The 23,054-nt window shown below is 37.2% G+C and overlaps 1 protein-coding gene across 19 annotated transcripts in view; it reads left to right on the forward strand.

Annotated features, from left to right (window-relative positions):
• LIMCH1 (LIM and calponin homology domains 1) overlaps positions 1-17,949 on the forward strand; it is a 354,085-nt gene extending 336,136 nt beyond the window's left edge. For 14 of the 19 annotated variants that reach the window (XM_037829692.1, XM_037829674.1, XM_037829679.1 and 11 more), the window contains 8 exons: positions 230-334; positions 1,290-1,417; positions 2,951-3,072; positions 5,036-5,159; positions 7,188-7,265; positions 9,141-9,249; positions 10,252-10,354; positions 15,053-17,949. In XM_037829692.1, coding sequence (XP_037685620.1) covers positions 230-334; positions 1,290-1,417; positions 2,951-3,072; positions 5,036-5,159; positions 7,188-7,265; positions 9,141-9,249; positions 10,252-10,354; positions 15,053-15,078 — 795 coding nt within the window. In that variant the 3' untranslated portion in view covers positions 15,079-17,949. The remainder of the gene's footprint in view (positions 1-229; positions 335-1,289; positions 1,418-2,950; positions 3,073-5,035; positions 5,160-7,187; positions 7,266-9,140; positions 9,250-10,251; positions 10,355-15,052) is intronic. The other 5 variants (XM_037829678.1, XM_037829680.1, XM_037829688.1 and 2 more) reach the window with 1 other exon arrangement.
• Positions 17,950-23,054: the final 5,105 nt, after the last annotated feature.

Genomic DNA, 23,054 nt, shown 5'->3' on the forward strand with positions numbered 1-23,054 from the left:
CACACTAAGTAATTAATGTATGTGCAGAGACTTTGTTTTCTAAATCATCGCCTATAGAGAGTGTTCTCTGATTTGCATGCTTTAGGAAAACGAGATTGCTTTTAAATGCCCTCCTTGTATATACATATCCTGAAGTATTTTCTCAAGTTTCCTAATGAAATTTTTCTCTGGACAAATGTGAGTTTACGTTTTTTTTTTCCCTTTCATTAATTCCTGTCCTGCCCCTTAGGAGCGCAAGATTATTGAAGACACTGTGGTTCCATTTACTGTTTCTTCAAGTTCTGCAGACCAGCTGTCTACATCCTCCTCCATAACTGAAGGCAGTGGGACAGTGGTGAGACCATAGATTAAAAAGCAGTTTCTTAAATAAATAAACCTAAATAAAAGTACCAAACCACAGGCCAACTTCTCCTACCAGACTCAATAGTTTAAATCCAAGACTCGCTATTCCCCTAGACCGCTACTGGCTCCTAGTGCCATGGCACCCCATTGTACTGTCACTGCTCTGACCAAACCCTAGAGTCATTTTTGGAAGAGCAGTAACATTGTTACCCAGGCAGGATCTGTCCTGACAGGCTAGCAACCAAGGTCTCTCCACACCTGACTGGCAAAATCCCAATGAACAAAGCCACATGCTGGAGTGTCCATCTCACTGCTGGGTTACGAACACATTTGTTCATTCAGCAGACGTTTACTCCTCTGCAATGTGTTGCTGGGCATTGGATGGTAACAGCGGGCATGGTAGCAATATGCTCCCCACCGGCCTCCATGCAAGTTGCTTTAGCCCCACAAGCAATTTAAATGTCTTAGACAGCCAGAGAGAGCCTAGACAGGCTGGTGTGCCTCCACGTCCCCCAAATGGGGTCACAGGGGGACTGGACAGAAGCCGTACCAAGATCTGGATAAACCATCATCTGAATTTTAAAAATACTGTGGGTACTAGAAAGCCATTTGTCAGGAAATAAGTAGTTCTCTTTTGTTTGTTTGTTTTTTTGAAAGGGGCTTTCTAACAAATTCAATTTTATAATGTTTGAGAGAGAAATCAGATTATACATTTGTTCCCAATAGTTCGAAATCAGTTACTGTTCAGTAAATTTGAACGACAAATGACAATCTTGCTGTTCTTTTTCAAAACATCTTTACTGGCATATAATTCACATTAAAATAAATGCTTTCTAAATTGTAGGCAACATGACTGAAAAATACTTCCAGTACCCCATGACCAGAAATAAGGGTTGCCCAGTGGGTTTAGAAATTATATTCAAGATTATCCTTCTTTTCCTCCTTAGAATAAGATGAACCTGGAAAACCATCAAGAAGAAGGGCAAGAGAGAAGAGAGAAGAAATCATTCCAGGGAGATGACAATGACTTATTGCTTAAGAATATGGAAAGTGATCTATTGGGAGAAAAGAGGAGGTATGAACACGGATCAGGTTGTCTGTCAAGACATGGCACAGCCAGGCTTTGCCGTTCACTCCCAGGAAGGAGACCTGTTGCTAATGCAAATCATATTCAGCTTTGAAATTATCATTCCAGTAATACAGTGCATATTTCTTAGACACAATCTCATAGCTCTGAAGTTGTAGCTCTGATATTGACTATAATTAGGCTTATTTTAAAAAGAAGAAACCTTTTTAAAATAAGGAGAGCTAGTCTAGATTATCAAAGGAGCACGTGGTCATTTCAAAACCCCAAACCAAAATATCACCCACCTGAAATGGTGAATGTGTCTGGAGGGGAGAGAGACTGTAATGAGGCCCTGAGCCCTCACTGTGGTTTTACTGTGGACCTGAACTTTTAGTGCAGTGATTAGTATCCACTGAGCTGCAAGAAGCTACATTTAATCTGAGTGATAATACAAAGGATATCCAACAAATCATTTGGTTGTGGGTAATCGTCCTCACCATGGGTTCCAGTATATCCCATGGGAGATCAGAACAGAATACCTAAAACCCCTGGAGCATTCAGAGCTAGCTCAGACTGAAGTAGACTTTGGTCATGGCTATGGGTTGTACTGATTTTTTGGCCACCTCAGGCCTAACCTAGAAGGGACCGACAGAAAGTCCTGGAGGCTGGGAGACCTCTGCTACCAGCATGTTCTTTGTGAGACAGGTGTCTGACTTGGGATCTCTGAGATACCATAGAGGTGTTGGCAAGTGAGCATGCACACATGAATGCACACACACACACACACACACACACACACACAGCATCCCCAGAGGTAGCTGAAGACACAAAAGGCTATCAATGTCATTTTCAAAGACTGGCCAATTTGCAAGGTTGGCTGGGAGCTGAGCTCTTCTGGTGGGAAGAATTCTATGCACAGCAGCTGGGTGACTTGTAGGCTATAGGAACTCAGAGCCCTGAAGTTAGCCCATCTACTCCCATGAACGCTGCGTAAAGACACTTCCAGTTTTTTTAAATGAAAGACACTGGGCAGGAAGATTTGAATGATGTTGATAAGTATTTTATGTGAATTTTGCTTGTTGTCATTGAAGGCTTTCCTTTGATCTCTTCCACGTATCCTTTCCTCACACCCAGAAGCTGCTGCAGCCCAGTAAATTAACATGGACTACAAAGATCTTGTGTGGCGCTAATGATCTCTACAATTAATCCTAAGTCTCTCTTGAAAATCTGGGAGACTCCAGTTAGTTCTGGCATCCCTTGAAATTATGAAAATGAAGAGTTTTGTGGACAGGGAGGTGGGGAGGACACCAGAAATGATGGTTTCTTGAGCTTGTTAAATTGATAGATAATGAAAATATGTAGCATTTTACAGTATTTACAAACCATTTCAAATTTAGTTTAAAATATAAAGAATAAGTAACACTTTCAGTTAGTCCCATTTCTTTTTCATTTTATAATTGGCACTTCCATACCCTAAGTGAAAGGGCCAATAGGTTCAGTACAGTTGTCTTTGTCTCTTCTGAAATACATTTCCTTTCACAGCCTAACTCAGGAGGCCTTTGCCCATTCAGAGAACGCTGTACCAAAAGAAACCCATCAGGACCATCCGCTGGATACAGAAGCTGGGGCTCCGCACTGTGGGGTGAACCCACAGCTATCTCAGGGTGAGAATGGAAAAACCCAATTGCAGTGTTTAAATTAGTCCAGTTAAACATGACCTCTGCTGGCTGCAAGCTTCTTTCTAAGGATCCTGGATTTGTAACTTGTGGTAAACAGTGCAGTGAATAAAGGGTTTCAGACCACCATTGCCCAGAGCCTACCTAAAATTGTGGGGGACTCAAAGTGGCTTCAGCAGTCATTAGAACTTAAAATTTAAAAAAAGATGAGTTCTGTTAAGGAGAGGCTAAACCTGCTTATAATTGTGCCTAAGCATCTCCCCCTGAGTATCTCTTTGTTGCTCAGATGTGGCCCTCTCTCTCTAGCTAACCCAACTCAGCACGTGAACTCACTGCCCTCCTCCCTATGTGGGATCTGACTCCCAGGGGTGTAAATCTCCCTGGCAATGCAGGATATGACTCCCAAGGATGAATCTGGGCCCAACATCATGGGATTGAGACCATCTTCTTGACCAAAAGGGGGATGCAAAATGAAACAAAATGAAGTTTAATTGGCTGAGAGATTCCAGATGGAGTCGAGAGGTCACTCTGGCGGACATTCTTATGCACTATACAGATAACCCTTTTTAGGTTTTGATGTACTGAAATAGCTAGAAGTAAATACCTGAAACTATCAAACTGCAAACCAGTAACCTTGACTCTTAAAGACAATGTATAACAATGTAGCTTACAAGGGATGACAGTGTGATTGTGAAAGCCTTGTGGATCACACTCCCTTTATCCAGTGTATGGATGGACGAGTAGAAAAATGGGGACAAACTAAATGAAAAATGGGGTGGGGAGAGTATGATTTGTGTGTTCTTTTTTACTTTTATTTTTTATTCTTATTTTTACTTTTTCTGGTATAAGGAAAATGTTCAAAAAAATAGATTGGGGTGATGAATGCACAACTATATGATGGTACTATGAACAGTCGATTGTACACCATGGATGACTGTATGATATGTGAATATATCTCAATAAAACTGAATTTAAAAAAAAAAGATGAGTTAACAGAAAACATTGACCGTAAGCAGTACATTTTGAAACCTTCTTAAGCTTTCAAATTCCACCATAGGGCACAAGCTATCCCCCACCCCCTTAAATAAATGCTTATGGAGGAGTAGAAATCCACAAAGCTGGGTTGATTGTGGCTGCTGGGAGGTTATGAGGTTCCCTTCAGCTCCCCTTCCCATTCCACCCTCACTCCTACCCGTTTCCCACACTCCAGGTTCAGCACAACAAAACCCAAATTCAGTCCTCACCAAAATGATTAAATTCTACATGATCTTCAGGATCATTCCCGGATAATTGAAATGTCAAATGTCTAAATTCACAAATACCAAGAGGCTTCTGTATTCTGACCCTTTGATTGTTTAATTTTATATTTATATGGTGTTTTGTTTGTTGTTTTACCATTAAGGAACCTTTGAGGGCATTTACTGGTGACAGATACTTGTTGGCTTAGTCTAGAGACAGAGATTATATAAAGAGGAGGGTAGAGCTAAGAGGATGAAAGGGTGACAGTGATATATGTGTTTATAGCTATGCAGCTTTGGTTGAGCAAATACACATTTTTTAATGGTGCAGTTAATGAATTTGGCCATGTGGTTTTTTTGGCTTATTGCCTGTTTCTGTGTTTACGTAAGTTGATTATAATATGTAACCAGATGTGTGTGTGCGTATATAGAGTTACCCTTTGGGCTGAATGTCACCCAGATCCCCTATGGATTCAAACCACATCATAGCTGACATAACCTATGGGTCATGGAAAAACAATTGCTCTCCACTTGTTTTAGAAACTGCATTCTAAGCTACAAGTGCATCCACCCAAAATTTCTGTCTCTACTGAATAAGAAGTCAGTATGTTTAAGGGTTGTTATTATTACATCAGAAATTAGTGGGGCAAAAGGTTCTGGTTCCAAACCTCCTTTGTTTCCAGACTAAGTTTATGCTCTCTACTTGGTCTCAGATCCATCCTGGAATCAGCAGGTATCAAATCCACCAACGCACATTTCGGAAGATGTGAAGCCAAAAACCCTCCTGCTGGATAAAAGCATTAACCATCAGATTGAGTCTCCGAGTCAAAGGCGGAAGTGAGTAACCAGATAAAATAGATGTGGGGTTTCTTTTTAAAAAAAAAAATTCCTTCTATTTTATTTACTTTTATTTTTTGAAAAAGCATGAGATAGCAAAATGTCAGCAGCATTTTTATGCATTCTCTGTATTCAGTCTCATTGACAAGGTAATAAATATTTATGAAATGCTGGAACAACCTTCCTGGCAAGTAAATATTCATTTGAATTTATCAATTTGTAAGAGGAAAAGTAATTTTTTTAATCCACAACTGTAAACATTGGTAATATTTTGTAATAGTGATTTATTTAAGTGAGTTAAATTGTCTGAAAGCCTATCAACAAGTGTTAGTACAAGGAAAAATGTTATTCTCATAGTATCATGCTCTTCTACCCACCTTAGGCTATTTGCTAATTTTGTAGAAATGCTATTTCTTTTAACAATAATAGTTTTGATCATTTTTAAGCATTTACAATGTAACAGGCACTGTGTTGAAGAGTTTCCATGTGTTACAAATATGGACTTTTTACCTGTGTTACATGTTTGTCTTCTCTTACTTTTATACATTAACCCACTGAATTCTGCCAATGAGGTCAGTTTTGTTATTGTTTCCATTTTTTTCCTTAAGCTTTTTATTTTGAAATAATTTCAAATTTACAGGACATTTGCAAAAATAATACAAAACCCATACAGGGAACACCAGCATACCCCATTCCCAAATACTCAGATCCACTAATTTTAACATTTTTGTCACATTTGTTTTCATAAGTCTATCCATCCAATTATCATTAATCCATCTGTCTATCAATTTTCTAAACGTTTAATAATAGGTTGTATGCATCATGCTTCTCAAACACATAATGCTTCCATGTACATTTCTTAAGAACGAGGATATTCACTTCTGTAACCACTGTAAGTACAGTAATCAAGTTCAAGAACTTTATCATTGATTTAAAGCTTACAGTCTATATCCCAATTTTTTCTTATATCCCAATAATGTCCTTTTGGGCCTATTCTATTCTGTTATTAGATCCAGTCCAGGATAATATGTTGCATTTAATTGTTGCTGTCTCTTTAGTTTCTTTTTTTTTTTTTTTTTTTGGATTGTGGCAACATATGTTCAACATAAAATTCCCCATCTCAACCACTTCCAGGCATACAATTCAATGGGATTAATCGCATTCACAATATTGTAGTACCCTCACCACCCTCTGTTACTGGTATTGTTCCCATTTTACAATTAGGAAATTGAGGCTTGGGGAAATAAAATCACTTACCTAAGGTATGGCTAGCTGAATGGTAGGAGAATTTAAGATGAGTTTTATCTGACCCACAGGCTACACAGTAAGATCATATTTAAGCCAAGAGTTCCTTGTCATCACATTTTTTAAAATGTAGCATTTATTATAATTTAGCCAATTATTCCCTACCTGGAGTTATATTGCCTAGATCCAAATTTTGACTCTGCCATTTGCCCACTTAATCTTTCTCTCCCTCAGTTTCCTCATCTATAAAATAGGGATGATAATAGCACCTATCTCATAGGGTGTCGTGCCTGGCAAATAGTAAGTGCTATATGGTGTAGATGAAGATGGTGATGATGACAATGGTGGTGGTGGGAGTGGTGGTGATGATGATGATAACCTATTATATAAGATTAAAACATTCATGTTTGCCTTATTTTTTCCTTCTCATTCTTATATCTAACTCAGCATGCAAAAGCAGTTTAATAAACAACTCATAAAACTTCTCCACAATTTTAACTCAGCAAAGAATCTGGCAAAATAAAAATTAGAAAAATATTCTGTCTTGCTGTTCAACAATGCCAGCCTGAGGTTTTGATCTTATATAACCAATACATATAAAATCCTTGCTAGATGATTACTGTTTTTGTCCTTTTAAAAAATTATCATTGGGAGACTCTGTGATCTTTAATTAGGTTGCCAAGGAATTTTTTTTTTTTTCCTGATCTAAAATGTCATTTTTTGAGTGTGGAATTGGGCTTCTCTTGACTTGCCATAATTTTTGGTTCCTTTCCAACATTACAGGACAAGCCCTCAAGAAAACTTCCAGGCTGGGCATTTGTCCCCTTGTCCCTCCACCCCTCCTGGCCAGTCACCAAGCAGGTACAAGAGTCAGCAGGCTTTTCTGAGGCTGCTTTGTTTCATTTGACTAGAGCCTGTTGAGCTTAATTTCAACCCAGTTAGTATGTGCCAGATGATTTTGTAGAGTCGGTCCATCCGCATCTCTTCCTACACACACACATAGACAAGAGGAAAGAAAACATTCCCCATCTGCCTCCACAAAAGAAGTGACGTGTGTGACGTTGACATGGCCATGGCCACAGGGTTTTAATTACCTTGTGTGGAACCTGCAATCTAATAATAAAATCTACCAGACGATTGCTTGGCTCCTGAGCTGACGCCTTTCCCTCCAAGACGTCTCGGTCCTCCTAGGCAGGATTTGCCTGTGGCTCTCACAGAGAACCAGGCAGGGGCTGAGGAAAGAAACTTCATCCTTCTCTTTTAACCTACTCCAGCTCTCTAATGATTGCTTCTGGACTTAATTGGGCCCCATGATATTCTTAAAAGCTGACTGGATTTCCATTTACTGGAGAGACAAATTACTGAGTACTCACAGGTTTTCTTTGATTTAGAAATTTCATTTAACTACTGCCTAAGAGGAAAATCCTAATAGATAGGGTTTGCTTGGAGCCACTCTTCTTTCCTCTTTCCTATTGTCATCCTTTCAGTTTCTTCTGTCCCTCTGTACCCCCTGGACTTTCAAATGATGTTGCATATTTTTTAAGTTTTCTGTGTAATTCAAAGAAATTTCCATATGATTGGCACCATTGCAATCTGATTTTTGCTATGTGAAAGCTGCCCTAAGAGGACAGCCATCTAATTTCATAGAAGCAGTTGACCATATCGTCTCACCTGGTAGTGATCTGCTGGGTTTGGTTCAGTTCACTGGCAGGATACCGTACCAGGTGCTGCAGGGGTACAGAGAGGAGGTGGAAGCAGTCCATGCCCTCAAAGGGCTTATAATTTAAAATGGCAGGTGCCAATTCATAGAATCACAGAGTATTTGCACTGGAAGAGGTAGGCCATAGAATTAATCTAGTCCAATCCCCTCATTTCAAAGGTGAAAGATACTCTCAAAGCAACTTCTTTATACCAGATCATAGACCTTGGTGACAGAGCAAGCCCCTTCATTCAGGGCTCTCTCTGCCTAATACCTGTTCACCTGTATCACAATCAACTCTCTATTTCTAAACAAAAATTTTTTTTTCTTAGTAAGATCTGTTCCTAGAATAAAAATTTGTAAAAGTAACCATAGAACTGTATAACACAAACAGTGAGCCCTATTATAAATGATGGACTAAATTTAATAGTGTAATTATTAAAATGTTCTTTCATGAATTGTAACAGATGTACAACACTAATGCAAGGTGTTAATGTGGTGTATGGGAACTTTGTATTTTATGCATGATTTTCCTGTAAATTTACAAATTCTTTAATTTAAAAAAAAAGGAATACCCAATCATTGGAAATTTTAAATAGCATTGAAACCTTAGTAAAGCTAAGCTTGAGTACCTTTTCAGACCTATGAAATCATATGAAAATTACACTGAATCATTTTCAAGGCATCTGATCATTGTGGTTGAATAGACTACAACACAAACTTCCTGGAACAAGTAATTTAAGCACACATGTCCACACACCCTCACCAGATCCAAAACCCAGTGGAGCCATATTGTATTTAGTTTAGTGATTGTTTACAATTTTCATCTAATGCTTAATTTCCTGCTTATTGTCAGTTCAGTAAATGTCATCTCACTTATGATTGAAATGTGACCTATGGAAGGGAAAATATCTAGCAGTAAGTCTTTTAAACATCCATGTTTTCAATGTTTTGCATGAGGTTACTTGTTTGTGTGTTTGATCAACTATTCTAAACTGAAAATTTTATTGTTTTTTATATATATATTTTAAATCTAGGTCTATAAGTGGGAAAAAGCTTTGCTCTTCTTGTGGACTTCCTTTGGGTAAAGGAGCCGCTATGATCATCGAGACCCTTAATCTCTATTTTCATATCCAGTGCTTTCGGGTACGTACTCATCACTTCACTCACCAAGTACAATTTTGTCATATCATAAGTATTCTATGCTTAGAAATACTGCCTGGATATCCTGAAAGCCTTTGCTTCTTAGACAGCTCCCTGTAGGTTATATAGAAGTGTGGGTGGCCGACAGCTTTAAGGATGAAGTTCTCCTATTATGCATTGTCCTGAGATGTCGATTTAGAAGAACCAAAACAGTTGGTGCTGGCCTGATGCTTTAAAATGCTTCACATCTTAGATTTATTACCGATCCTTGTGATGTAGATGCAACTTATAATTTGGATGAAGCCTATTCGTGCCCCAGGTGACCTCAGGACAAGAATCTAGGGGCTGACCCTCTTTTCCTGAGCACCTGACCTCCTGGCAAGAGCCTGGCATCAGAACCAACCTCCACTGCCTTCTTCTTTGATACAACTGGCACAGTATAACCCATGGCCTTTCGATACTTGGGCTGCCTTGGTGGAAAGGAGTTCCATTTCCAGTAGACTTGTTACTCTGAGTATCACTGCCTATATAAAATGGAATATCTGATCTGATAGAACTTAACAATGCTGGAAAGCATCTAAAAGGTTATTCATAGACAAGTTTTCATTGATAATCTGTCGGCCATGTGTTTATTTAAAACCACAAATGTTTAGTCTGTTTAAAAATATTCTTCCATCTTGATTGAGAAACAGTATATTATAGGAATTAAGAGTATAGAGTCAGCCCAACCTCACACCACTTACCAGCTTCATGATCTTGCAGAAGTCAGCTAACCCCCCTGAACCAGTGTCCTCTTCTGTAAAATGCAAGGATTTAAGATACAATGCTGAAAGTATATTGTTGTTGTAAGTCAACTCTTGGTGCAGCATCTAGCATATAGTAGATACTCAACAAATGTGGAGATGGTAGAAGTGATTATTTTTATATTCGTGTAAACACTAACTAAGCATTATAATGAAATAGTTCCTCATGCATCTTATAACTTCCATCCTTTTTCCCCTCTAGTGTGGCATTTGTAAAGGACAGCTTGGTGATTCAGTGAGTGGGACGGATGTTAGGATTCGAAATGGTCTTCTAAACTGTAATGATTGCTATTTGCGATCCAGAAGTAAGTATGGGGAGTAAATCTTGAGATGAGTACATGTAATCATATGCCTTTCATAGGACCCGACTTGAGAATTCAGATATTTCTCTCCATCAGTTGGCAGTCCTATCCAGTGGGAAATGTTTATCAGCATCTAGGTAAAGAAATGATAATGCAATGACCCCTTATTTAGCACATGTTTTTTTACTGGAAGTTACTGCTACGGTGTGCACAAGTTCTTTTCATCTGTAAGTGCATTAACACACCAGCAGGTAAAGGCTGTAGACCAAGTTTGAGACACTGCCAGAGCTCACCACAGTGATTTGGTGAGGGGGAAGGAAGATATAACACTATTCATTTGTTGAGGCATATCTGAAGAAGACAAGTGTTATTTGGGGATGCTTTAAGTGTAAAGAGTGGTCTACACTGTTTGTCAAATCAAGCACCAACTCTTCAATATCCACAAGCCCTACTTTTGGGGGTCTAATTACATAATATATGGTTTTGTTCTCAACTAAACTGAAAATACCTTGAGAGACAAAATGGTGAAGTCTCCTTCTCTATGACCACTCCAATGCCTTAGTACACAATAAGAGCTAAACAAATATTGTCTGCCTTTGAGGTCTCTTGAGCAGCCTGCATTGCCACCTTATGTCTGGTTCTCCTAACAAAGAAGGTTCATTTTAGTTTTGGGTACACCAGGGGGTGCTGCTGCCCAGCTGCTTTTTAGAAAATCTGAAAATAGCCAGTGGCTTGCCTCCAAAACCTTCTGCCTCCATCATAATTTTAATACTTCTGGTGGATAACATAGAAACAACAGCAGACCTTTTTATATGAAGTCTTCAGTCAGAACCCTTTCTTAAAATATATTTTAAAAATAAAATGAAGAAATGGAAGCTGAAATTTAAAAATATTTTATTACTTCTCAAAGTAAGGGAAATAACATTTTTCAGTCTTTTTACATGACTCTATACTACAAGACTGAAGACTTTAAGAGTAAAAGTTAAAATTGTTATTTTATAGCTATTGTTTTTAAAAATTCGGAAAGATGTGTGCCTATTTTAATAAGATGAGGAGAATTAAAAATTAAATGAGACTCAGGTGGTTTTGATTTATGATAAACATTTGACTTGAGGTCAAAACAGTTCCAACTTTCTGCTGCCAGAAATCTAGACTATTTAAACCACAACTGGGGTTTGTTTGTTTCTTTTATTTGTTTGGTTGGTTTTGATTTTATACACTGAGAAGAACACTTAAAACCCTTTTCTCTCAGATTTCAAAGTGATTTTTTTCCTATCATTTTGTCCAAGTGAAGCTTTTTTTCAGCTTCAGTGAATCAGCTGAATGTGAATTGTGGAACCAGAAGAGGGCACTATTAGGTTGCAGGACATTGAGCCAGATTGAAAAAATGCTGTAGATCTGAATGTCTTCCGTACTTGCTCCAAGGATGCCAACAGAGTGCAAAACTCAACCCGCCTCTGGGTGACAGTGACCTGCTCTCATCCAGATTTTTTTCTAAGTGAGAAGTTGGATGATTCATTGTGATTTCTTCTGGAAATTAGCTTTTCTGATGTAGGCCAGGAATTTTTCTTTTAAGTCAACAAATATAAAGGGCATCTCTGTTAATAGTTTTTAATTCAAAATCTAAAATAGAGCCATGGTATTCCTAACAGTCTCATAAGATGAAAAATTTAAAACTAATTTGGGGATAGACTCTGTTTATATTTTTTTCTTAGTTTATTTTAGGTTTTTAATGTGATATTTTACTAGGAATTTTTTAGAATACTAAGAAATACAAAAAAGAAAGCAAAAAGGCGCACTATTTCTGTCTAGATAACTTCTACAGAAATTCAAAAGAATAAGTAAATAAAAGTTACAAATGGCATAAGGTGACAAAAATTTAATTAGTTTGGAAAGATACCAAATGAAAAGTGACACTCTCCAAAGTTAATCATTGTAATCATTTTCTAATAATTTCTTGGGGGAGAGGGACAGAATGTATTTGTGTATTCACAGAAATGCACAGACACATACACACATATATTTGTATGTGGTACATCTAAATACATATGTGTTGGCTTTTATTTCACAGGGATGATCTTAAATTCATGGTGTTCCGTCCTTAGTTTTGGTTGTTATTTTTAACTTAATATCTTGGCAATTTTTCCATGTAGCCCATTCTTTCTCTCAGTTCTTTTCAATGGCTTTTTAATGGCTGCACACAATGCTATTGAGTGTACTTACCATACTTTAACTAATTCTTTATGGTTCAATGCTTTGGCTGTTTCCAGTTTTTTAATATTATAAGAAAATGCTCCAACAAACATCATGGCATATGTATCCTGATGAACATCTGAAAGCATCTCCATAGGGTAGATTCTGAGGAGTAAGACCACTGAGTTAAAGGGCATCTGGTTTTTAAATTTTCAGACATCTTGCCTACTTATCTATCAGAAAAGTTATACCTCCTCCCAAAGTATAGGAGAAGGCTTTCTTCCTCCACAACTATGTCAGCTCTGGATATCACTGATCTTTAAAAATTTCCAAACTTCTGGGTGGAAAAAATCTCATTGCTTTGATCTGTATTTCTTTAATTATAAGTGAGTTTGAACATCTTTTCATATGTCTGTTCACCATTTGCATTTCTTTTTTCTATAGAGAGCTTCTCTATCCTTTGCCCATTTTTCTATTGGCACCTGATGTGTGTGAGTTCTTTGTAAATTAAAGAAATTCACCTTTTGACATATTTGCTGCATATTCTTTCCACTTTGTGATTTTATTTCATATAAAAGATTTTCATTTTAGTTAGTTAGATACATCATTTTTTTTTTTTCCTTTTTTGATTCTGGGTCTTATATCCTATTTAGAAAAACTTTTGCCACTCAAAGACAAATAAATTTAGCTGAGATTTCTTCTAGAATTCTTTTTTGTTTTCTTTTTCACCTGTAAATATGGGATCATTAGGAATGTATTTTGGGGTAAGAAATTAGGTAAATATTCAGCTTTATTTTATTTTCCAGTTAGCCAATGGTATATCACGTAATGAATAAGCCCTCTTTTCCTCACTATCTTGAAATGCCACTTTATCATAAACGAGTTCCCATATAAATTTAGGCCTAGTATGGATATTTCATTATGTTTTATTAACCTATTTATTTGCCAGTATCAAACTGTTTTAATTATTGTAGCTTCATAACATATTTTAATACTAGGCAATAATGCCCCCTCCCCCTTTTTCAATTATTTTTTCCAAATTTTTTCTAATTCTTCTCCTGTGTTTATTTTTCCAGAAAAATGTTAGTATCATTTTAGGTTAAATATAATGAGAGGAAGAGTGAGAATACCAGTCATTTCTTTCTCAGTGTTGTAACAGATAAATATACCTTGGGAGTAAATAGGTAGAGGGGGGTTATAATTTATAATTTGGCTAGACAAATATAAATACATTTGAATTGGCTGAATATACCCTGGATGTAATAAGAGTCACAATGGGAAAAATGACTAAAAATTGTTCATTCCTTTTTCTTTTTTTTTCCAATTTATTTTGATTTGAGTTGAGAAAAGGGGAAATGGATGAATATAAGGGGCGGTTTACATCATAGCCTTTCTAAGTGAAAAAAAAAATTTCATTTTGTGGAATAATAAAACCTGAATATATAATCCCCTGTTCTCCAAGTAACTGGTCACATTTAAATGAAATTTTTCTCTGGGAGGGAAAAATAGCATAACAGCATATTAAAATCCAATTCCTAAAAGCAATGTAAACAGTTTTTAAGTTCATATGTAAATGGGAATGGATGTGCAAAACAAATTACCTGTCACAAATCAAGCCGTCACATGTTTAACTTCTGCCATTTGTGCTTGGGTGTTGGATGACTTCCTTTGTACATGGTGTTCTGTTCCATCACTCACTCTCATGAAATGCATTTAACACAAACTCCCTGGGGTCTTTTCCAATGTTGCGATTGCCTCATCACAACTCTAATGCCTAAAGTGAAAGACAAACACTGTGAAGGTTTCAGCAGGAAATATGGAACCCAAACGATCCTTTCTAGCGTTGCCAGAAAAAAATATAGAACTCCCAGTTAATTTTTTTTCCCAATTAAATTTGAATCTCAGGTAAGCAATCAGTAATATTGTAGCATAAGTATCTCTCAATATTTCATGCTCCGGAGTAAAGCAAGGATGCCCCTAATATTGCATGGAACATACCGTACACTAAAAAATTATTCATTGAACTGAAATTCAAATTTTACTGGGTGTCCTGTATTTTTATTTGCTAACTCTAGCAGCCCTATCTCTAGATCATGTGACACATTCCTCCAGTTAACAATGCATTTATGCTTAGAGAAACCAAAGCCTGAAGAACCTGGGAGAAAAAGAGATTATTTTCTTGCTTATTTGCCCAAGAAGAAAAGGTAGAAAACTTGATGGAGTTCATTTGGTTTCGGGTAAAACCCAGAGCATTTCTAATCAATGTACGGGGCATGGAATCACCTTGTGATGGAAAACATCAGGGAACTCTGGGATGGGGCTTAAGAGTCTGCATGTCAACCAAGCTCCCAAGTGATGCCAATACAGCTTGTCCTTCGGCCACACTTTGAGTAGCAGGACAAGTTTTCCCCCCCTGGGGGGAAGAGCGTTTGGTTTAAGTTTTTAAAAATCTGAAGGAAGACATGTTGACTAGTTTAAACAAATGTTGCTCTATTTTTTGTATCACAGGTGCTGGCCAGCCTACAACATTGTGATGTGGTTTTCAAGCTTCCAGATTACTCACCGTTTCTTTATTGAGGGTGTCCCCTAGCAATCACTTAACAAAAGTCAAGTTGGGGGCTTCTAGCATTCATCTAACTTCAGAAAGGCTGTTCTAAAAGGTGGTATTTGTTCTTTTGTAGCACTGTGTGTTTTTCTTTCTTTTTTTTTTTTTTCTTTCTTCTTTCTTTCTTTTTTTCATTTGCACAGTATATAAAGGAGAAAATTGAATTAAGATCCCAGATAGTTCAAAAGGTTTCTTAGCATGGTCAAACTGGCTTATGGTTTAAAATGTGTTATTCTCTTCTTTGAGAATTAATGCGATGAATGATGCAATAAACCTGTTTTGTTTTAATATTTTAGGAATTAAACACTTTATGTTTACAGAATTGAGCTGCAGAAAGTGCAAGACATGCCAATTTGAGACGTGTGGTCTTCTAAGATAGCATAAGATTAATGCATTTCAGAAACTAAACCCCCCACCGAGCTCTGTCTCTGAGCTATAACTTGTTTTTAATGCAAAGACACTAGTCTGATAATATATATTGTAATCCCAAAACTTTTGTGTTACTTACCTTTTGAGGGTAGAAGTTATACCAATAAATTATTGCACCGTTAGTAGTAGATTTTGTGTACCTTGGAAGTAATGTCATTAACATAGGCTGTTTCATCAAATAAAGGGAACCCTTGTAATATCTGCTAGACTTACACTCTAGGACATCGCCTGAGGGGAGGAAAAAAACAGAGGGAAATATTTCAATTATCACTTCCAAAGTTATTACCAAAATCTGTGAGGAAGTTTAATCTTCAAAAGAATAGTGGGTCAGGGATCACCGTGAGGTCTGCATCTCTTACTTCTTTTCAGGATCTAGGGTAGGAGTCCTCAATAAGAGATTTAATATGAGGCAGAAGGAAGATGTCATCGAAATAAGTCCATCATCAGGAGTGACAACTCCTCACCCTTGCCTGCAAGTTCTCCTTGAGGGCCTGAAGTACAGGTGTCTAAGGAAAAGCTTTAAGTCCATCCACTTAGATTCCCAAATGACATCATGATGTCATAAGCCACTGGTGTGTGATCAGCAAGAAACCGACAGCTCAGATTGTGCCTGCTCTGGTAGATACACTCTCTGCTTCCTTCTTCCACAACACCGACCTCTCTTCACTAGCAGGAATTCTGGACCTTGCCCGCAGAGAAGTTTAGAGAGGAACTCTTGTCGAGAGCTCATTTGTTTTCTGCCGTGTGTGATGAGTTGCAGCTGGCCAAGTAAGGAGTCACCTTACTAAAAAAGCACCATGTTCTAGATTCAGGCAGTTTTCTTTAAGACTGGAAAAAGAGGAACTATTTATTCTGCCTTAAAATGATGGCAAACAAGTGACAATTACATTTTGTGAATGTAGCTTTTGGAGACACTCCTAATAGGTTAATGTAGTCATTAAAGGAGGTCAAGTTGATGGTTTTCTAATATGGAAGCAGTAATTTTTTTTTTCTGTGTCTTATTGAGTATGGCTAGCAATTATTTATTTACATGCTAGTGAGTTCTTTGCATGTGGGTTCCATATGTGAGCAGACATTTCCTCAGCCACTGGAGGTATTTTTTTCCATATTGTCATTTGGGCGAGCTGTTGTTAGATTGAAATTTACACATCATTTCATTAAAAATTGTGCCTTAGAAAAATGCGTTGCACATAATCTGTGATGAATTATGGATGCAGTACATTGAAGAGAGATGAAGTTATTTCCAAATCCCCTACACTTCTTGTGGAGGTGTTTGCTGTTTTACAGGGGAAAAAAAAAGCAAAAAAGAAAATGAAAAAAAGAAGAAAATTTTTAAAAAGGAAAAAAAAGTTTTGCAAATGTACAGATTAAGTCCAATATTTTGATTAGCCATCTGCATGTTTTATTAAACATTTTGATAATGTGGATGTTTACACTTTGCATGATATTAACAGAGTACTTTACCACAAATAATGCACAAAACATGTACGATATGATCATTCATAACTGGTTTTTATAGAATACTTTTTACATGTGGAACTCCATCCGTTATGTAAGGAACATATGAAAATTGCACATTCTCTTCTAGTTTCACAAACCCATTTATACATATTTCTTAGTGAGACTCATTGTACATGTATTGAAGCTAGAATTGAGTCAAGAAAAATAAAGCCCCATTCTCCAACTGCAAAATGTGCTTTCCCATAATGAACACTAGTCACCAGCACAGAATAATCTCCAACATTTTCTAAATTCTAATTGCCAACTGTTTCTATTTATATTTGATTTCTATTTCATTTGGAGTCTATTACATGGCAGCTTAGGCAGACTACATCTTGTTTTTTCCCGTGCAGCATAATGAGTATGATCTATTTCTTTTCAAATAATCTTTGAGATCCCAGGAAAAAAAATGCTCTGCTCTGTTGAGCTATAATGTAAATGTGTTTGTTTAAAAAAAAGATGAGGCAAGTGAGTGATTTATTGTTCCTGAGGAAGTATATCTGATTTTTTTTCTCATACTCCAAATCCTAGTCCCTTCTTAAGAAAACATGGGTGACTTGTTTTTCACTAGCAAACGTTCATGCCATTGCCTCATTCTTTCTATGTAGTGTTATTAAATGCAATATATATTATAGTTATCTATATGCAGCTTAAGGTTTAACAAACTGAAAGGATCCACCTCATATGTGAGTCCATCCAAAAGATGTTACTGTTCTGGGTGGGCCAATGTTCTCTATAATTACACTAACCTTCATTTACAATATTTATTCTAAAATGCCTCTGAGAAATAGTAAAACAAAAATAAAAAGTTGTCTAAAATGCAACAGCTTTTATAGCCAATGTACATTTATAAATAAAATACTTAAATCAACTTGATCTTCCATGGAATTTTTTTTTTAGGGGGTAGGTGTCGGCTTTTGCACTTGGGGAAGAGACAATTGTAGCATTTACATTTGTGTCCTGTAGCATTTGGGCCAGGGTTACAAAGTCAGAGGATGTTAATGGATTGATGCTTATTAGCAGTCAACTAGTTAAGATGAATCAAGCTTACCAGCTGGCTGTAGGGCTAAGGAAGTGACTTCTACTGAAGAATTCAAAACTCAACGATATCAGGAAGGACCAGGCAAATGCCAGTGGAAATCGTCTGAAGCCCCTAAACGATGGCTAACTGCCAGCAGTGGCTAGAGAAAAACAAGGCAAACACTTTTAAGTCCTGTCTCCTGACACATTACCCTGCCTTGACCCAGTGTCCCCTATTCACTGTGTAGTCTGTTTTACTTAGGGCCAGGAAATATGCTTTAAGACTAGCATCCTGCAGATACCATTAACTCTTTTTAAAATGCACATGTATTTTTGCCTTGCACTCTATCCCAAATTTGTAGGTGGTAGTAATATCAAGTAAATCCCTTGAAATTTTCCATCATTCTAAGATGTGATATTCTAATTGCCACCACAAGTTGTATTCTGCTGCTTTTGCAGAGTTCACTAGGCAGTTAGGAATTGCTGCTGTTTCCATAAAAAAGTGGATTCTTTCTTTCCATAGAGAGTTTTAGTAACTTAATAATTTTATAATTAATAATTATAATTTTATAAATAATTGTTATTTCTGTGAAAGTTCATTCAACTCAAATACATTTCAAAACAAAGAAAAGACTGTTGTTCTAACATGAAGACTCTGGAGACTGTCTTTATTAAAAGAAAACCATTTTATCTCAGAACCAGCTTTCTTAACCACTGACTTTCTTCAAGACCTAAGGATTCCTTTTAGGATTTGTAATCTAGGCCACACAGGAAACCAGTGGCTCCTCCATCCTTGGCAATATCTAAGTCAAGCGTTGTAAACGCAAATGACCATGCAAACAATTAAATGAGAAACAGAAGAGGGCAATAGAGAGTGTTGTGGACTATGGCAAAGTGAAAAAATGAACATTTCTGACTAAAGGGGGAAACAGCTACTTAGCTCCAGTCAATTTGTTTTCATGTGAAATCTACAGTTTTTTAAATAGTGGATACGATTCTAATCTTCTTTCAGTACAGTACAGACCAGAATTTGAGAGTTCAACAAAATACGTCTGCAAGTCCAATTTTGTTATGAGGCCACTAGTTTGCAACCTGTAGCTAAGTTTCCTCTTTGTTTTCTTTCAGCTGCTAACAGTTTCTCTACTGTGGGTCATTTCATTTGACAAATATATCAAGAAATGGCCATGCAAACTGCTTTCTAGAGTGTCCTGGGTCATGTGGAGAAAGAAGTTAATGGTCATTAGTCAGTGGATGGTATTTTATGACTCAACCCTTTGCATAGCATTATTTGTGTGATATCATCAGAGTGCTATTTTACAGTCACCCATGTTCAGTGTTGTGCTGAGCCCTACCCTTCCCCTTTATTGTTCAGTCTTGCTTCCCAGTGATTTAAAAGGACACGCAAAAAAAAAAAAGTGTAGATATACAAAGTAGGATTTTCTTAAATTCGTTTAGCATCATTTTATCAAATGCACTTTTGCAAGCATTGTTTGTTTATCAAATAGCATTTCTGGCATGTGAGAAGATGGATGTATTCCTCCTCATTTTATATATGAGAAATGGAGGTATAAGAAGTATGAGTGACTTGTTCTGGATGAGTATGCTTACAATTTTACGTAATTGTGTATTTCACCAAAGGTGTCTGATTGGGGGTGATCAGGACAACTTCCTTCTCAGATGCTCCTGGTTTTATGTGGGGATAAGAGGACCAAGAGTAGGCCAACTGGTAGGACCCCTTTGCAGAGCTGGATCCACTCAGATGGAGGCCAGAACACTCTGTTTCGTAGTAAATTTTTGATTATAAATAAATACTCAGATGGACATAGTGTTCCATTTTTTCCCTTTGGGATTTGATTTCCTTAACTCTGGGAAGAAAGAATAGAGCTCTCCCTTGTGGCATGGCCTTTGGCATTTGCTGGGATGGAGGCTGCGGGGTGGTTATTCCACAGCCTCACTAACCTTTCCCCCATCACAACCACCTCCAAAACCCCTCTCTCCCTACCCAAGTCTGGTCGACAGAGTTAGAAAAAACTAGCCCTGACTGATGGATAACACATTCATCCAGCCCAACTTTTGTTTCACAACTATACTTGACCTTTTTCAAGCTCGAAAACCAAGGCCCAAGCAAAAGAATGGCCTTTTTCTAATTGCCCTGCTGTGAAGAAGACACTGAGGACACCCATTATTGATTCATACATCACAGTATTATTTTGCCTCAAACAGATCCACTGATATAGTAGTCAAGGTGGTTTACTTTTTCAGCTGGCATAATGACATAGTCCATGAAAGACTGCTTTCTTTATTGTCTGCCAGGGAGATAGAGAATTTCAACGGGCTCTACAAGTTTAAAAACACCTTGGCTAAAAGTGACTGAATTATGACTATAGAAAGTTCCTATCAAAGATTTTATCAAGTCCTACACTCTAATACCTCTATGGTACAATATTAATTACTATCCCAAACTCAGATCCTGAAGCACTCAACATTTGCTCCTGAATCCATGAAAATTTGTAATTACAACACTCTGGGAAAGAGTGGAATATTTGATTAGACAAATGAGAAACGCCCACTCTGAGATGATCCAAGAAAGTTTGAAAAGAAGGAATAATCAAAGGAATTTGCCTTACCAAACAGTAAAATGTACTGTAAAGATAATAAAGAGCACAGTGTATAATTAGCTCATAAATTAATTGTTATTAACAGAAGAAAGCTTATGCCCTACAAACAGACCCAAGTAAACGTGAAAATAATAGTGTATAATAATGATGATATCACAAATCAGTGGATAAAGGAGAGACAAAGTCACTGCTTCACAATAAAATTAATTCCAGATGGATTAAAGTGTTAAGTGTTTAACACTTTAATCCATTTTATTTAAAAAATAAAAATCTAGGAAAAGAATGATATGTTTAAATCTATGTTCAATAAATCTATGTTCAACATGTTTTAAATATATGTTCAATAAAGACAATTATAAACATTTAAAGCTAACAAAAAAACTGGAGAAAATATTTCTAGTAAAGATGGCAAAGTGTAATTATCCTTAAAAATACAAATAGCTAAATAGAAAAATGAACAAAAGATATGAACAGGCATTTCACAGAACAGAAATAAATTAAATAAATAAATAAATAAATAAATCCATATGTGATGATTAGGTTCATGTGTCAACTTGGCCAGGTGATGGTACCCAGCTGTCTGGTCAAGCAAGCACTGTCCTAACCATTGCTGCAAGGATGTTTGTGGCTGGTTAATAAACCAACAGGCTGGTTTATTAAATCATCAGTCAATTGGCTGCAGCTGTGACTGACAACGTTCACGAAGGGCATTGTTCCACAATGAGAGAATGCAGTTAGCTGGATTTAATCCAGTCAATCAGTTGAAGACTTTTAAGTGAGACAGTTAAAGGACCTTCACTTCTTTAGCTGATCAGCGAAGCATTTCCTGAGGAGTTCATTGAAGTTGCCAGTTCGTTTCCTGAGGAGTTCATCAAACACGTTCATCAAAGTTGCCGGTTTGTTTCCTGAGGAGTTCATCTAACATCTTCATTGGAGTTGCCAGTTTGCTGCCTGCCCTACGGAATTTGGACTCATGCATACGCACAGTTGCGTGAGACACTTTTATAAATCTCATATTCATAGATATCGCTCATTGATTCTGTTTCCCTGGAGAACCTTAACACACCACATGAAAATGTATTCAACTTCATTAGGAAGTGAATGCACATTAAAACTATTATAAGGTAGCATTTTACATCCCCACCCACACTGGTAAAAATTTAAAGCACTGAAGACAGCTAGTCTTAGGATATGGAGCAATGTGAACACATACAATGCTGATATGAATGTATATTAGTTAAGAGTTTTGCATTTTCAAATAAAGTTCATGAAGCTCAAATCCCTTGACATATCAATTTAACTTTTAGAACATAAATACCTTAGCATAAACTCTGGAGACACTTGAGAAACTCTCACATGTGCTTCTAGAGACAAGTCCACAAATGTCTTTCATAGGGCACTGTTGGATATAAATCCTAACATACAATTTTTGAGTGAAAAAATGCATGAACTATAGGGTATATTTAGATGAAAAAAATAACTTTAGGTTAAAGCAGCAAGACACTAAAGATTACATATAGTATGATATCATTTATATGAAGTTCAAAGAATCAGATACGGGGCAAGATGGTAGCAAGGGAGGTGTGGAATTTAGTTAGTCCCCTAGAACAACTAGCAAATAGACAGTAACAACTGGTAAATAATCTGGAACAAATGCTAGAGGGACATCTGTGAGCAGACAACATCATACACCAGTCTGGAATGGGCAGAATGGCTGAGATCGCAGCATAGAACCATAAGTAAAGATCCCCAGACTGTGGAGATGGCACCCCTCCCCCACCAGTATGACAGGTGAATCAGAACCCTACTTGTGGGAAAAAGAAGCAGTCCATGCTGGGAGCAAGGGAATGTAGCTCAACCAAGCTCCAAATGCAATTTTAATTAACAAATTTGGATTACTGAATACAAGCTACAAGCACAGATAAACCTGGTGCAAGCAGGAAAGGAACCTGGAGGTTTCTCCCAGCAGAGAGAGGGTGAGGCTGATGGGAAAAAATACATAAATAAATAAAAACAGTGGCTTTTGGAGTTGGCTGAGCTCAGAATACTGGAAATGGCTGTGTCCCAAGAAAAGGGGCAAATAGAACTGGTTACCAACTCAAGCTCTTGTCTGGCAAAACTATGGGCCTGGAGACTGGCTTTGAAAAGGGGACTTCTTTTTTTTTTCCTTTTTTTTCCCTCTCATTCTAAGAAGCTCATTAGAGAAAGTCTCAGGTATTTTCAATTACCAGCACTGACCCAGGCAAGGGTGGAGTTAAGGTAGAGTCAAAAGAAAAACTCAAGTGTAGGAGATAATTCCCTAAAGGGCTTATCTTCCCTAAGAAAAAGGGGGTGGGGA

Source organism: Choloepus didactylus, chromosome 3, assembly GCF_015220235.1.
Source record: "Choloepus didactylus isolate mChoDid1 chromosome 3, mChoDid1.pri, whole genome shotgun sequence".
NCBI classification, from domain to species: domain Eukaryota; kingdom Metazoa; phylum Chordata; class Mammalia; order Pilosa; family Megalonychidae; genus Choloepus; species Choloepus didactylus.